Here is a 17,677-nt window from a genome sequence, read left to right on the forward strand (position 1 = left end):
TTTAAAAACCATTTATCCAAATACCCCACATTTGGAAGCACAAAGCACACTGTTATACATATTAAATTTCAGGTGATCCAACTGGAAAGTTGACTGGGCTATCCTAATAATGCACTTCCACAGCTCTTGGAAAACTGGTCTTGAAGATTTAAAACATTTGTTTTTTATGACTTGATTTAGCAATAAATCTCTTATCTGTCATCTCAGATTAACACTCAAGCAGGGGCCAAGGCCACACACACAAATAAAATCTACTAAAAAGAGAGGCTTTTAGGAAAGTAACTACTTTAGCCCAGCAAGCAGATCATAGAAAGCAAGCCTTGTTGATCAGATTACAACAACCTCCCTCATAAAAAATGCTGTTTCTAGTTTTCTAATACTTTTCAAGAAAAATCATTCCCTATGGATCAAAACCAAGAAATCAACCCATGTTCACACTAGGCTAGAGAATAAAGGGAGACTGAGCTGAGCTCGTTTAAGTCTTTGATCCTGCCATTAATACTGGGAGTCAGCATAACTTGGTTTCTAGTTTTAGGGCCGAAGTTAATGAGCTGTGTGACTGTGTGGCAGTCACTTAACCTCTCTGGGCTTTCTATTCCTCTTATGAATAATTGGGATGCTGGAATACAAGATTTTTAAGATCTTTTCCAGCTGTAGGATTCTTGTACACTAACTCCAGTCACCTGTTTCCAATATAAATAATTTAACCATCAAGCTAGCTAAGGAATAAAGAAAGGTGCTCCCTTAAATAAAAACATCTTAAATGTTAAAGTGAAAAAAAAACACACACACAAAGACCCAGAGGTAGAAATGAGTATAGAAGCTCTACCTTCCCCACACTCTAACTCTGACATTTTGTAAGTCAGAATGTTATTTCCAGTAGTATATTCATTTAACAGTTATTTAGCATTTTTGAAATTTTCAGAACCAAATAATTATGCATTTAATAAACATAACCACAAAATGCCAGGGTCATCTTTGACAACTCTCAGGTAGTTTGTAGTGTCTGAAATCACACACTCATCCTAATATTTAGTTAGCCTGTCCTGGGATCACCTGAACACAAGAAAATCAATGATCCTTCATCTTTATCCCAGAAGGAAAAAGCTACAGAGTCTACTGCCCCCCAATCTGTTCTTGCCTTTTTTCTTAGCATGTGGTGGCTGCCCAGCTAGGCTATTTCCTTGCCTCCTTTGCAGTGAAGCATGACCTGGGTTATGTTCTCACCAATGTAATGTGGACAGAGTGATGTGCAGTGCCACCTGCCCACCTAAAAGGGTACTGCTGCCCTGCATTCCTGTTCCCCACATACTTCCTACATGGCAGCCACGCAAACCAGGAAGGTCTCCTCCACACTGGAGCAGAGAAGATTAGGATTTCTACACAATTATGAAGAGCAGAACTGCCCACAACCGGACCCTTCCCGTTACAACTGTCATGCACAACAGAAACAAACTGTGTCTCCTCATACCTCTGGCCTCTTGAGGCACATGCAATAGCAGCTTGGGCTTAGACCTATGAGGTACACACCTAACGTACCTACAGCTCTTCTCCACAAGTGTCATTGAACCCCAGATCAATGCACCTCCCACCAACGGTTCCAAATACACACTAGAAAATTAGGCAAGAAATAGCACTCACCAACTTAACAACATAACTAATTAAGGCTATCTTTTGCTGAGAGTTTTGAAATTGAATAGAATCTTAATTCTTGAAAGTATCAGTCTGAAAAATACAACAAAAACATACCAAATGTGCCATAAAACCCTCTAGGTCCACAAGTCCCCACACCGTACTTCTTTAGAGATGCCAAAGCTGCTGCCTTTGGGGAAGAAAAGAAAATTAGATTTTAATAATTTATCTTTAAGAGTTCAAAATTTACATTTCCTATTCATTAACCTACATAACTCCTCCCTCCCTCAACCATTTTCCTTCCTTTCTCAGAAATGACATTCTAACAACAGAATGTAAAGAAAAGTCAAACATTAAGGGTTTAGGGATAACTTAAAACATAGAAATGTTCTATTAGTTCGAATATCAAAACCTGATTAACTCAATGCCTTTGTAGTTTCTGGTATTTTGTAGACATAGTCTGTCCTCAAAAATGTTTACTAGCCAACACTCTCAATAGGAAATAGAGTAATTTCTTAGATACATCTCCAACTATCTCTAGGTCTGGCTTGTACAACACTAAGCCTCATTAGACATTCCTGCCACCATCTGTGTAAATCCAGGTCACAGTTCTTCCAGAAAAGAGTAATGGTAGACACTTATGGAGCCCTTTCTAAAATTGTGCATTTGTCTTTGATTTTATGTCCAGTTTCTTAAGTCAGTCATGCTATCTGTCCACTTCAGCATAGGTGCTGCTTACCTTGACCCTAGGGTCATCCAACAATCCAAGAAAATTAAATGAGGCAAAGTTTATACATTTTTTTCCATTCACTATGATGTTGTGGCTTGGAGGGCTGGGGAAAAGAGACAAGAGTGGTTTACTTCAGCAGGTATTCATGTTATAGCACACACACTATGACATTACCCTGGTAGTAGTCAGGATATACAAATGTTACCATTCTACCCTATTTGCATACCAGTCTCCTAGCTCTTTAACTTTTTATTTTAAAAAGTAAAATTAGACAATGGTATATTAAAAATCAGATACCCTGTCATTAATTCCATTCTTAATAGGCTACCCTGCACTACTTACATTAAAAAGTGAGCTTGAATTTCAAGATGGATGGATGGCAAATCTTTGTTTTGATTTTAAATTCACGTAAGAAAGAACAGCTAAATAAAGTACCTCAGAAAAATTCTGGGATAAGATAAAAAGAGAGGAAAGTATAAAAAAGACCAAGATCAAAGGCAAGAATAGGCAGAACAAGTTATGATCTTACAGTTAAGTCATTTACAAATAAATTTATCTATAGGAAGCCACGAAAAAAGTAAGTGGACAAGTGCCTAATTTCTTAAGTTAATGCTGGCATACTATTAAGAGGAATTCCTAGGTCACACCTGAAAAAAGAAAGTTTTTAAAAGAATCAGAAGCGTGGATCCAAGTATGGCTGGGGCAGGAAGTGGGCTCTTGAGGAGACAATTTGTCAAGTCCTTTGCTGACAAACACTCTAGCTCTAGGCCATGCTTCAAAAACACAGGGCCATGAGCTCTTTATTAAAGGGCTGTGAGACCAATTTAGTCAGTCACAACCAGTCTATTTTAACTAAAGAAAACCCTTAGAATGGAATGGAAATGTCACAATACACTGCATAGGGGAAGAGAAAGGACTGTGGCCAGGAACTTATTATGCATCTGCACTGGTCTGCATACTGGGCTGCAGCCAGGAAAGACTGAGAAACTGCTCTCACTGGTATGTTTTAACAGAACTGGTTTTCTATGAGAAAAATAACAAGATGCAGGAAAACTAGGGAAGGGAATGAATGACAGCTTGAAGTAAATTCACAAAATCAGATAAACTCATAAAAGCCAAGATGACTCACTGAAAAGAACACAGGCTGTAGTCAGTCAGACAGATCTCATCTGCATTATTGCTACTGATGGCTTCTGAGACTTGGGGACATTACCTGGCGTCCGTGAGCCTCAGTTTCTTCATTTACAGAATGAGGAGAGAACCTTTCTCTCAAGGTAATTGTCATCATAAAAGTGCCTGTCCCATAAGAGGTGCTCTTTAAATATTTTCTTCCTTCTTCCCTATGGCTTCAAGGGCGTCTTCTATTTCAAATCACCCACTGTGATTGTGAATCCATCGCATCATTTAGCTTCCTAATTCTCAAGGCTTCTTTAAGTTTCTCAAGTCCTCCCTGGTGTGTAGGTTCTGGCACTCACAAAAAGATGAAAAAAAAAAAACACCCATGTAGACAACCCTGTAGTAATGGTTGCTGCTATGAAAGTCAAGGCCATTCTACAAAAACTGTAACACAGAGAGAAATCAAACTATCAAGAGTAAACACACCCAAAGCCTCTGACCACAGTCAAGAGGCAGCATGACACAGGGATGTCGGGATCTGATTTCTGTCCAGCACTTGGAACAGGGAAGGAAAACTGTTTCATGTGAGAAATGAAAGGCTCACACCTGTGCCCAATGCAGGCTCCTGACACAGGAATCCTGGAGCATAAGACCTTTCAGGATCACCTTGCAGAAGCAAATAAAACCAACCTAGAAAGACATCTCCACAAGCGAGGTCTCAAAGGACTAGAAAGAGGGAAAATAAAACCCTTTCCAATCAAAACCCACAACCTTATTATTAGTGAGAGTCATTAATTATTTGGATGAATAAAGGTTCGTGAATGGTAAGTGAACTTAGAAATAGGGAGGATGGTGCTTTACCAGAAAGAATAAAATATAACAGATCTCTGTTAACATCAGGTTTGAAACTGCAAGAATAGACAACCAGACCAATGAAAGAATCTAGTACTCAAGAAAACTGTGTATACATAAATACTTGGCAAATGATAGCAGTTGCCCCACAAACCACTAAGTTATACATAGATTTTTCTCTATAAAGAAAAATAAAGTTGCAGAACTATGTACAAAGGTGAATTCCAGACATATTAAAAACCTAAAAGACATCTGGAAAAGATAATAGAAGAAAATGTAGAAGAATGTCTTTGTGAACTTAGAGTAGGAAATGATCTCTAAAACACACAAACCATGAGGCCAAAATGGATGAATCTGACCAAGTCAAAATTAAGAATTCTGGTTCAACGAAGATACCTAAGACAAAGTTAACAGATGTGTGATGAAGATATTTACTGTATTTCATTGAATCTAAGAAGGCATAACTGTATCTTGTCTGCAACAAGGAAGAAAAACACTGCCAATTAAAAAGTAATGATATTTACTTGTCATCTAGAATTTTTTAGTTTATATTTGATGAAAACATCTACTAGGTATTCTTAGGCACAGATTCTTGTTACACTCTTTTGTACTTATGAAAAGGAAAATGTAAGCAAGTTAAATCAGTCAAGACATGCCTAACCACTTTACCCCAGTTCTGACCATCTGTTCTCCTCTACTAAGTCATGCATACCATGGATATTCACACAACATTCTGCTACTTGCCATCAAGTATCCCAGCATTACTTTGCAGGATGCTCCACTATCATCCATGAGATTACCTGACAAGTTAGTGTCACCCATTCTCTAATGTTTAATGCTGGAACTTTGCTATTGGACTAAACTCCTAGTTCCATCTTTTGCCAATGGAATCAGGTTTCTAGAAAGATAACAAATAAACTAAAACTCATAGACACAGACAACAGTTTAGTAGTTACCAGAGGGAAAGGGAGGTAGAAAAGGGTAAAGGGGTCAAATATATGATGATGGAAGGTTTGCCTTTGAGTGGTGATCACACAATGAAATATACAGATGATGTAATATACAACTGCACACTTGAAACCTATATAGTTTTATTAACCAATGTCACCCCAATATATTTAATAATTAAAAAAAAAAGAACGTAAGCTATTATTATTCAAAGTAAGCAGAAATTTGACAAAGGGATGTTCAAAGCCTTAGTCACAGCAGCCTGTGTTCACCTGCTCGGAAGAGTCTAGCCATTTCTCCTGCCATCAGCTGATTTAAATACCAGTGTGCATAACTCAACTGAAGTTCTGGCAGTAAGCACAACCATGACCAAGGTTATTGGTACACAGGCAATGATGACCCCCGCCCCCACCCAGTTAACAATGACTCTCAGCAGCTGTAAGATTCACTCCATTTCAGAGATCTTAAAATAGAGGGCAAAAAGTGTGTCTTTGAATCAATGTAATAGAGTACTACACCAAAAACTGACCAAAGATTAAAATCAACATGGTATATGGAATTTGCTAATCAAAAGACAGGCTGGGAATCAGCAGAAAAAGAGGTAAAAGAACAGAAAGGAAAACCCCGGCAGCTAATAAAGAAATGAAATGATATTTAAAGGTTCAAATAATCAGAGAAATGCAAAATAAAACAATGTTACTAACCCGGGCTGGGGGGAACTATGCTCACATATACTAACTCAGGGGAGCATAGATGGGTGGATCATGATGGAGAAAAGTCCCAGAGGTATATCAAATGAGCATGTACCCCATTCCTGGCTGTATACTCCCAGAGGGACTCAAACAGGTCCACAGGGGATATTAACCACAGGATTTTTTGTGGCCTCTTTTTCCTTGAGATGGAATTTTTTACCACCTCGAGGAAAATGGCTAAATATTGGTGACTATACCCATCGGAATAATTTGTAGTGGTCAGAAGAAATGAACAAAAAGTACATCTAACACCCCCATCTCTGTTTGCCCTGCTTTAATATCTCTTTATACCATTTAACATTAGCTAATGTTATATTTATTTCATTGTTGATCTGTCTGCCCTAAGAAAACTAAGATTGTGATTTATTGTTATATAAACCAATGTGCTCAGCACATTCCTTGAACAGGCGCTCAAATACTTGTTGGAAAAAATAAGTGTTGAGAAAAAATCTTGTAAAAAATTCAGAATGAAGTCTAGAACAGAAAATTAAAAACATACATTCATAAAATAGTAAGTTATGAGGTTTCAAATATACATACAATATATAAATAAAATGTAGCATTTTAATAACATAGAAATGTATAACACACGAAATGATGATGAAAGCGTAACAAGGTACTACAGTGAGGTACCTTCGTGGGGAGAATGGATGTGGGCAGAAGGTTAATGTCTGTGTCTCCAAGAAAGGCTCAAAAATGGAGAAAATAAAACAAAAGAGACTCAACTAAACCAGAAGACAAACTTCTGGAGAATTTGACTGAGGAGACCCGAAACCCACAGATGTGTCATTATACAGATCTGTATAATAAAGTTACATGTATATATTTTCCATATCCATGCCCAGGAGAATCCTATAAACTATTCATACCAACATATTTGAAACATGAGAAATGGACAATGACTAAATGATGGTAAACAAAACTTACTCTAGAAGGAAAGCCGAATAGCTTTACAAACTAAATGAAGACACTGAATCAGGATTCAAAAAATCTATATTCAGTAGAACACACACAGGTAATACACAGTGTCCCAAATATTATCAAAACAAATCCTGCAATGTATAAAAACCAAATTCATGCTTAAATAGGTTTATTCTAGGGATGTAAGGATTATTTATTAATAGAAAAACCTACTAGTGACTTCTGATAAACAAGACAAAAGAAAAAAAAAAACATTTCAACCTCTGGTCCCTTCTGATACCTCACAAAAAATGCCTACAAAGTCTAAAGGTCTAACCTTACCAATCCCGGGACATAGGAGATGACAGTAACGCCCAAAATGCTCCCAATCTTGGGACACGGCTCTCTGTGACAGTGGGGAACGTGTGGGGTGAACTATAAGAGGACAGCCTGAAAACCTTCACCTCCCAGGCTGGGATCATGACTCCTTGTGAGAGTGGGGAACAGGAGGGGTGGACTAGTGGAGGATGGCTCAGAAACCTTCATAAGCAGCAATCGTTACCTCAAATTTCCTTCTCACCCTACAGAAAGGCTGGAGATTCAGTCTCTAGAAGGGCTGAATATAAACTGAAAGTCTGAAGGTCCAGTGAGGGGACAGATGTCACTCTAGAAACAGAAATTAAGCATAAACCTACATAATAAAATATGAGACACTGAGCCTTCCACCTCCAACTCAGTTCTCAGAAAGCTAGAAATCAGGTTTACCTCCCTGCCCCCAGCACACTGGAAGATTCCTTTTTGGTGAAACTCAAAGTTCAGAGAAAATAGAAAATGCTGAGATTGGGGTCCCCTAAGATAAATGAACAGGTCCCTGTCCAATTATCCTAGAGTGATGCCCATCACCAGTCAGGAAGTTCAATCCATTTACACAGGGCTTCCAGTTAGCATTTCAGTATCTCATTCTTAAAATGAATGGACAATCTAACATTTATGGTCAACTGATTTTCAAGAGAGTGCCAAGACAATTCAATATGGACAGAACAGTCTTTTCAACAACTGATGCTGAGACAACTGGGTATACATGTAAAAGAATGAAGATGAACCCCTATCTCACACCATTATAAAAATTAACTCGAAATAAATCACAGATCTAAATTTAAGAGTAAAAATTATAAACTCTTAAAAGAAAACAAAGGTATAAAATCTTCATAATCTTGAATGAGGTAAAGATTTTTAGATTTAACACAAAAGCACAAGCAACAAAATAAAAAATAGATTAACTGGACTTCATTAAAATTAAAAACACTTGTGCTTCAAAGTATACTATGAGAGAAGTGATACAAAAACCCACAGGAGAAAATATTTACAAGTCATATATTTGATAAAGGCCTAGTATCCAAAATATATAAAGAACTCTTACAACTCAATGATAAAAAGACAGATAAACTAAGTAAAAAATGGGCAAATGACTTAAGTAGACAATTCTCTGAAGAAGACATATTAATGGCCAATAAGCGCACATGAAAGGATGTTCAATATCATTAACCATTTGAAAAATGCAAATCAAAAGTACAATGAGATACCACTTCCTACCTATCAGGATGCCAATAGTCAAAAAGACAGAGAGTCAATGTTAGCCAGGATGTGAAGAAAAGAACTCATACATTGCCCTGGGATGTAAACTGATTCAGCCAGTTTACATCCCAGAAGACAGAATGGTGGTTCCTCAACATAAGTTACCGTATGACTCAACAACTCCTCTTAGGTAAATACCCAAGAGAAATGAAAACATATGTCTACACAAAAAGTATGTATACAAGTATTCATAGGAATGATATACATGTTTTTTTTTTTCCCCATGCATTTCCAAGTAGAAACAACCCAAATGCCCATCAACTGAGGAATGTGGAAACAAAATGTGATCTATATACACAGTAGAATATTATTCGCTCATAAAAATCAGTGAAGCACTGATATATGCTACAACATGGATGAACTTTGAAAATATTATGCTTAAGAAGGCATACACAAAAGGCCACGTATTGCATGATTCCTTTTATGTAAAATTTCCAGAATAGGCAAGTTTATATGAAATGTCCAGAAGAGGCAAATCTAGTAAGTAGATTAGTGGCTGTCAGGGCCTGGGGAGTGACTACTAATGGGTGTGGGATTTCTTATTGGGGTGATGAAAATATTCTGGAGTTAGATGGTGGCGATGGTTACACAACTCTGTGAATATACTAAAACTCACTTAATTGTATACCTTACAAGGGTAAATTTTATGGTATGTGGATATATCTCAATAAGGCTGTTATTTCAAGAAAAAGACATATCCAAGTTAATTCATTTATTTTTGTGTCAACTCAGTATTGAATGTAAAGAAATATTGCATAAATTGAAAAGTAACTCCTAATTTATCAATATCAACAAAACATCATAGTTTTTGTGGTTTTTGCAGACTATTTTCATAATGCTGTTTATTATAATGAAAATATTCTGTATACTGGGGAAAAAAAAGACACTAAGGATCACTAGACATTGAGAAAGCGTCTAACAGAGCAATAAAAACAGATAAAACAATCACTTTAGTGTGAAAGAGTAAACTAAAAACTAATTTTAAGACCTGTAAAGTTTCAAAAACTTACCTTCCATAGGCCTTCCTCAGAAGTCCACCTGTACTCTATCAATATCTGGGAGTAAACCAAGAGAGAGGGCACTGACAATGCAGGAAAGACACAAAGGGAATTCCAGAGCTAATGGTGAGGTTGAAATTCCAAGGCCACCCTGGGCAGCAGCTCAGTACAGCAACCAGTCAAGACTGAAGCAGGACAACAATAGTTCCAGGAAGAATAATGAAAGTGAACCCAAGAGATAACTCCTGCGTCTGAACATTCTGAATAAAGATTTACATTTTCTTGGAGGAAGATAAAGGGATGAATTAGACTGTTACATAAAACAAGCAAGCAAGTGGACCAAAAAAAAACCCCGATTAACTCTAGAGAAAACAAGAAAAGTAATTAAAATATTCTGCATATTGAAAAAAATGGACACTAACCTAAATTAATGAACGATATTAATGCAGTCATAAAAATGCAAACACTAATCACATGATGCAATAATAGAACTATATTGGGAGAAAGGGGAACGACAGGGCAGCAGCGTGTGGCTGCGCAGCTGGTGTCTTGTCAATGGTGCCCAGGGAGCCACACCACAGCCAAGGTCCACATCAGACTGTTGCATTTGCCAGAGGAAGGGTGGTTTTTCTAGTCCACACGAAGACAACATAGGGGCTACTATGGACCTGGAGATAGCCAAGTGTGCATTTTTTTTTCAGAGAGCCTAAAATTAATTTACCTCCTAAAATTAATAAATGTAATTAAACCTGGGGGGAAAAAGAAATTAAGAAATAACATTATAAGCAAGTTCCTTCAAATAAGAGATAAATATAAAGTGGTTACTTCTACAGAGTGGGAATCTGAGGTGAAGAAGGGTGGCATGGTGGATTGCAATTTCTGTCATAAAAATTTACATATATGCATAACTAATTAAAAAAGTCTATCAGTATAACTCAATATAGTAACTAATTAGAGGAGAAAAGTCATAACCATCTCAACAGATACAGAAAACATATTGGATAAATTTTAATATTCTGATTTATAAAAACAAAAAGTTCTGTTAGCAAACTAGAGAAAGGAAGGCCCTTAACTTGATACAGGTTATCTCTTAAAAGCCATCAGGAATAGGACACTGAGGCCCTTGCTACCACCCATATTCTACACTACATGCAAGTGTCCCACCTACTTCAATAACACAGGAACAAGAAGAAAAAGACACTTCTCATGACAGAAACGAAAACACTCTGTAACCTAGGGATGAATCTATTAGTCAATACACAATGTCAATTTCTGGTTGTTGGGAAAACTAAGGAATGGTATGTGGACTCTCTCTGTATTATTTCTTACAACCACATGAGAATCTACACGTTTCAAAATAAAAGCAGAAACAGAAAAGACAGACCAAGTCTTTACAAAGAAAATCATGTAGCTTTATTGCAGGACATAAAGGACTTAAGTATACAAGTGACACACCAAGTACATGGTGATGAAATTCAGTATTAGGAAGATTTCACTCCAAATTAATCGGTAAGTTCAATGCACCGCTAGTCATAAACTCAATTTTTAGACAAATGCACCGCTACTCATAAACTCAATTTTTGGACAAATTTGATCACAGTGAAGAGTGACGAATCAAGAGTAGCCTAGATGGTTTTGAAGAACAGGGAGGTGAAGGACCGATTCTTATCAAGGCCTCTTCTTAAGCCGTATTTATATGAGTGAGGTTCTGGCACAGGGAGAAACAAATACACCGAAAAAATAGAAACGAAGCCAGAAACAGATCCTTTACAAGAGAACTTAGTGTACAAAAGAAGAGAAATTTCTAACCAGTCAATAGGTAAAAAATGGACTATTCAACTAACAATGCTAAGACAACTGACCATCACAAGGAAAAAAGGCAAATTAGACTTTTGGGGTAGGGAAGGATTTCTTCCACAAGATTAATGATTTGTAAGTTTGATTTTAGAAAATGCAGAATTTTTTTAAGAACAAAGAAATCCATGGTAGTGAAAAATACAAGGCTCTCACAGATCAAACCAGAAGTAGGACACACTGAAAATTTCCTGCATCACATTTTAAACAAAATACTAAATATTTTCATGACAACAGGCATATGTGGAAAAAGTATAAACATAAGCAAAGGAAAAACACCCACCAACTTTAAGATAGTGGTTATCTAGTGTGGGAGGCAAGAGTAAGTGATAGATGGGAAGGGGTTACTTTAGCTATATTTGTAACATTTTACTTTTTTAAAAAACATTTCAACTAAAGGTAGCAAAATGTTAATGCCTATTAATTCTAGATGGTTGATACAAATGTGTCTGATATTTCCTGTATTTTAAAAATACTTCTTAAATAAAGCACATACAATAAAGCAAAGATAACTAATAGAACTAAAAGTAAAATCGAATAAGATACTGAAAGAAAGAGGAGAGGTAGCCTAAGTGAGCTAAAGTTTCATAATTCATATTATGAGAGTCAACAGGCGTTGTCTATAGTTAATCAATCAAGAAAGAGTAGTGTAAGCATGCTATTACCATCTAGTTATAATTGTAACCTGCAGCAAAAGAAAAATCAGAAACAAAACCAGGTGAGAAAAAGCAGAAGTGTTGCTTTTCATTTTAAGTATGTTGACCATTTGACATATGTGCATGTACTATTTTGAAAAAGAGGTATTTTTATTTTTTAGAAAAAATGGACAAACTATAATGCCCGAATTGAAAACTATAAAAAATGCCCATACCATTCCTAAAAAAATTTTTTTACATTGAGAAGTAAAACAGTTAGTTCTGATCTGTGGAAATTTCTACATGTTTTACTGCAGTTAAAAAAGGAACACCAATTGAACCACTGTATACTTTGTCTAGTTTACCTGCATGAAACCAAATACAAATCCTTCAGTAGCAAACAGATTTACCCTGAAACAATGTTGTAGTTGAGAGCTGGATGGTCTTTTGAGATAGGAGGAACAAGAGGTTCTGGTTGCCACTCTTCTATCAATTCTTCCTTTTCCTATAGAAGAAAAGGTGTTAAAATACAGCACAATGCTAATCACTGGACAGTGACTCCAGCAGTACCTAAATTTTTTGTTGTTATGGAACCGTCATAATGAACACATCCAGAAAGAGCTGTGTGGCTATCAATGAAAGAGAATCATTTTTGAGTTTTGGGCACTTAACTTCTTCACCTCTTCTACAAGCCAAAGGCTCTTTTTCCTTATAGTTTTGCAAATAAAATAAGAAAATTTTATTTCTATGCTCAGGATTTTTCTCTGTGGGAAATGGAAGTATAACTTATAGTGATTATAAAACAAAAAGAAAGTCTACAACACAAAGATGAGAAGCATGATTTCTGCTAAGTCAGCTTAGCATTTATTCTAAGACAACACAGAAAGTGATACTCAAAGTGTTTATAGAGGTGACTGTCATGGGACAGAATCAACCAGATCACAGAGCACTGTTTCTATAAGCCATGTGCAGGGATTCAGATGTAGCTGAAATACAGAAAAAAACTCTCTTATAATTATTATAATGCGATTTTGTTTGGAAATTTCTCACAAAAAGCTACTTTGTTCCTTTTACCTGTTACTTCATGCATTTTAAGTATTTTGACTATTTTGAGTTTATTATCCTTTCTTGACTCAGAATAAAAGGTAATTCTGAGAATGTAGTTTGGATATACAGGATAAGATGGGGCACTTAAATTAACATGACGGCCACAGACTCTTGCCTCACAGATAGACCTCTCAATAGTTCCAGTCTCATACGTCTGGTCAAATGCTTCTGTGCATTTTTCTTCTGATAGGCAACTCCAGAGCAGGACCAAGAGCATATTTGCCTGATGTTCAGGCACTCAAAGATACTGGCTGAATAAATCAGCCAATAAAGTCCTCATCTGCTTCTGACCTTATGGTAGAGAACAGCAGCCCGAACTGGCCTGGAGTACATACATGTCATGCACTTGCTACTGTGCAGACAGCTGTTAGAATCCACTCAAGATGCTCTGGTATTCAAGAAATTCTGGAGGTCTATCAAACTGAGGAAGTCATTTCTCACTCGCAACACTCAGGTTTTTTCTTCTACTACTTTTAGGGAAAGATGTCAGTAATTACCAAATCTTGTTCTAAGTTTGCTTTCAGAGGTTTACTCTAAAATTATGTTTATGTAGCACTCTAAAACATGTACATATGTGTGGATCGATATGTTTAAACTAAAACTAAGAAAATTTAGATTAATCAATCCATTTAAAAAGCTGGCCTAGAAATCTGTTTCATGGCCACCTAATGATTCACAAGGAGTTTCTAAATACTGAGGATAAAAAGAACAGATGGGATTTCTAGCCTGGAAGGCCCAGTCTTACTGCAATGCTATCGAAAGAGTGTTCCACAGCACATTAATCCCACAAAGTATTCACAAAATAAAAGGTGAAGGAGAGAGGTCTGTGGTCAGGTTTAGGGTATTCCTTCAAACAGAGGTTCAAATATTCACTGGCATATTAAAGATTGCAAGAAATCATGCAATGAGACATTTCTATTTTGCTTTACCCAGGTTGCCGAAACTTTTGCTCTAAGAACCATATGCTGCATGTTCCCTAGGGGGCAGTGTCTTACTGTTTCGTGATTAATGATCAGCACAGCAGCAGCTAGCTAGTGAAACCATGGAAGCAATCGCACATTGCTGTGGTAATTCCACTCCACTTGCATTTTCTTCTGTGAATGCTTCAGAAAGTAAAGAAAATCCCAGTGCTTCATCTTTGTGCTGCACTCAATGTTGCCTTGTGAACAAAAGTTTTATAGATTTTGTGGGGAAACATGTCTCATAGACCCTGCCTCCCTAAGTATTCTGGCACAACAATTCGAATGACAGAAACTATGCTGCAGTCAAATCTGCCCTTCCCCTCCAACACTGAGGCATAGTCACTAAGTACTCCTACCTGAGTGAGAAGGGTAAGCATCTTTTCCTCAAGCCCCCTTGTCCCTCATAGTAATGGGATGCAAGTGGGCAACACCATAGATCCTCTAGACACTTCTGCTTCCTAAGGTTTGCCTGGCTTGGGCTTGAGCTGGGTCCCTTGCCATATAGAACACATCGAAACTGAAATTTGCTTTGGTGTGGGGAAGTGGGGAGTATGTGGTGAGGAGGATTCTTTCCAACTCTGAATTTCCTTTACAAAGACCACAAGGGAAATCTTCACTCATGCTTCAAAAATAGTAGGGCTTTTCCCTGAGCAAGTCCTGTAATCTTGCATATGGATATGTAAAATCCAGTAATTGTCTATGCTTCCCTTTCATCACCTATTCATAAGACCTCTCTTTATCCCTGGCAAAGTGGAGAGGTCTGTAACATGGTGCTCTTCTAAGTAGTTACTTTACCAGGGCTTCCCTGTATTTTGCCTACCCTGATATTTCATTCCCTTTGATTTCCTTACATTACAGAAAATATTTTAGCACCTTTTAGCATATAGTTGAGCCACTACAAGTCCTTTTTGGAAAGATGTAACAACTATAATAATATACCAAATAACAGAGATTTAATTTCTTACCTTGACTGTAAGATCAGATCGTTCCTGTAATTTATAAGTTTTAGAGAAGAGAAGTCTGATTATCCAGAGTATCAGAATTCCTTCCAAGATAAGATGGTAAGCAGGAGCCTGACAATTAAAAACAAAACAAAAAATGAACACTTCTAAAACTTGCATATAAAATTTAATGTACCTGCAAATACTGCTTCCCTATGACCTTTAACCTATTACTTCTTAAAATTTACTTTCAAAGCTCTTTTCATTTCTACTCATTCCTTTTCCCATTTCTAACAGTGGGCAATTTCTTCTACATAATAAAAATCTCTAATACTGCAGCTTTAAAACCTCTTCAGAAAAAAAAAAATCTTTAAAATAATAAAATCTTACACAGAATCCCAACATGTCAAACAATATCAACTATCAGATCGTTTAGGTAATTCAAATTTTTACTGATGGGAAATTACCATAACAAACATTTCATGGTTTCACAAGCCTACAACCCCATCTGTCATGGATGAGTTAAGAGTGTTATTTGGAAACTAGTTTCCACAATTCTTAAACAGTTTTGCACATCTTACTACATTTTCTGTATTCCTGATCAGCCTCTTTAAATCCTTCTTGGAATGTGACAGAGAAAAAAAAGACTTAAAAAATGCTTAAAGGGATAGCAGGTCTTTTTTCTACTGTAGTTCCCCAAAAGTATGTAGTGTTGTCCATGTCAATAGGCATAAAGACACTTTAATGAAATGTCTTCTTTTCAGCTTCTACATTTCCAGGATAAAGACCATGCTGACTTCTATGTTTTGTCCAACGAAACACAAAAAGTTCATGTGGAAGATTCCACATATCAAATAAACCCCAGGCAGTCAGTTACAGGGTGCCCTACTCCAAAAGGTTGTCAGTGGAAAATCATTTTAAAAAGGTGTTTAGAAACATAAACACAAATTATTTTCAAACATTGGAAAGAAAGCGATAATGATTAACCACAGTCTAAAAAAAATCAAGAACGACAATGAGACAGGAAAGCTGCTGACAAATTTGTATGTAAGCTTCCAGGTCGATGTACAAATAAATTTCAAACTATATATATATATATATATTACATACACACATTGCTATCTTTTTTGGGCACACTATACAAGACTCCTCAAATTCTACACACCAAGAGTATAGAAAGTGAAGCAAGAACAGAAATTTCTCATTAAGATGATTTTTTTTTTAATTTGCCAATCTCCCTTGAATATAATTCATTTAAGAAGAACTCTAGTCTAAATATCCTTTTAGTTTTCTCAATAATTGGATTCTAGTAGGCAACTATCTGCCCAAGTCACTAAACATTCCACTTCACAGAGAAAGCATCCTAAGAAAAATTTATACTGTCTACCGAATTAATAAAACTCACAAATGCAGCTTCTTTTCTTGGAAATGTTACATCCGGGAGAACTTCTACCAAGTCTCACTCTTGTTCAATTAAGGAGTTTTCAAGAAGGGAGCAACAAAGGATAACAGACAATTATTCATTTATGCAACAAATAATAAAATTTTAGTGGCTCATCTGTTTTTACTATAATTAACCTAATGTTGGACATAACTTTTGCCACATTCACTCTGTCAACTGTTTTTCAGAAAGTCTTGATAAGCCTTGCAATAGAAGACACCATCATCGCCCAAGCCAGAGAGCAGCAATGTTAAAATTTTTTTCAATTGTCAAAAGAAAACCAAGGTTCACTTTCTAAGCACAGCGACTTTTGCCTAAATCCTCAATCATTTGGCTTTCTTGTAACACAACCCCTCGACAAATACAAACGCCAACTTATTACAATTCTTTCCCCTATTACTTGCTCCACAGTTCCAAGTACCAGACTTCCTTAGGACCTCCCCAGACGGGGCAGTACTACTGTATTTTCACCAACCTGTTTTACCTTCAGTCCCAGTTCTGGTGTTTGAGGACCAGCCTCTCTCCCGTGCCCCCTCCCTGCGCCCAGACAGGATCCAGGGTGGGCTCCGCGCTCGCAGCTCAAACCGAGACTCTCGATTTCTGCTCCCGCGAGTCCCTCCATACACTTCGCGACGGGGACCGTGTGCCCCCACGAGCTCTTCCAGCGAGACACCGAGGGTCCGGGAGTGATGGGGCCAACCCTTCTTCCCGCCCCCCACCCCCCACCCCCCGCCTCTGACCACAGTCCACAGGAGCCGGCACGCCTCCCCCGAGCCAGGTGTGGTTGGGGGCCGCTCGGGCTGCCAAGCTCACCTCATAGAGCGCCTGTACCATCTCCACCAGCACCCATTGCTCTGTCGCAGTCGCCATGGTCAGCTGCCGGGGCCTCCTTCCGGAAGGCGGGTCGCAGGTACGCTCCAGCGCGCGTGGCGCGGCCCAGTGACGTCATCGCGCCAGGGGGCGGGGCGGAGCGGCCGAGCGCTTGACTCTGTCCTCTCTTCCCCGGCACTGAGAAGCTGGGGCTACGCGGGGTGGGCAAAGCTTAGGGCCCTGGAGGGTTGAATATGGACTTAGGGCATCGCCAGACGTTCGGGAGAGGTGGGAAACAGCAGGCTGGTTCCTGGGGCTAGTGTTTCCACGTGGCCATTATATGCCAGGCCCCTGCCGTGTTCTG

At 37.8% G+C, this 17,677-nt stretch overlaps 1 protein-coding gene across 3 annotated transcripts in view; it reads right to left on the bottom strand.

Annotated features, from left to right (window-relative positions):
- SPTLC1 (serine palmitoyltransferase long chain base subunit 1) overlaps positions 1–17,459 on the bottom strand; it is a 55,910-nt gene extending 38,451 nt beyond the window's left edge. For all 3 annotated transcript variants that reach the window (XM_039852181.1, XM_039852179.1, XM_039852180.1), the window contains exons 1-5: positions 17,317–17,459; positions 15,087–15,194; positions 12,463–12,557; positions 2,372–2,465; positions 1,750–1,822 (exon numbers count right to left, since the gene is read on the bottom strand). In XM_039852181.1, coding sequence (XP_039708115.1) covers positions 1,750–1,822; positions 2,372–2,465; positions 12,463–12,557; positions 15,087–15,194; positions 17,317–17,373 — 427 coding nt within the window. In that variant the 5' untranslated portion in view covers positions 17,374–17,459. The remainder of the gene's footprint in view (positions 1–1,749; positions 1,823–2,371; positions 2,466–12,462; positions 12,558–15,086; positions 15,195–17,316) is intronic.
- Between the last annotated feature and the right edge of the window lie 218 nt (positions 17,460–17,677).

This window comes from Pteropus medius, unplaced genomic scaffold, assembly GCF_902729225.1.
Source record: "Pteropus medius unplaced genomic scaffold, Ma_sr-lr_union100, whole genome shotgun sequence".
Lineage (NCBI taxonomy): Eukaryota > Metazoa > Chordata > Mammalia > Chiroptera > Pteropodidae > Pteropus > Pteropus medius.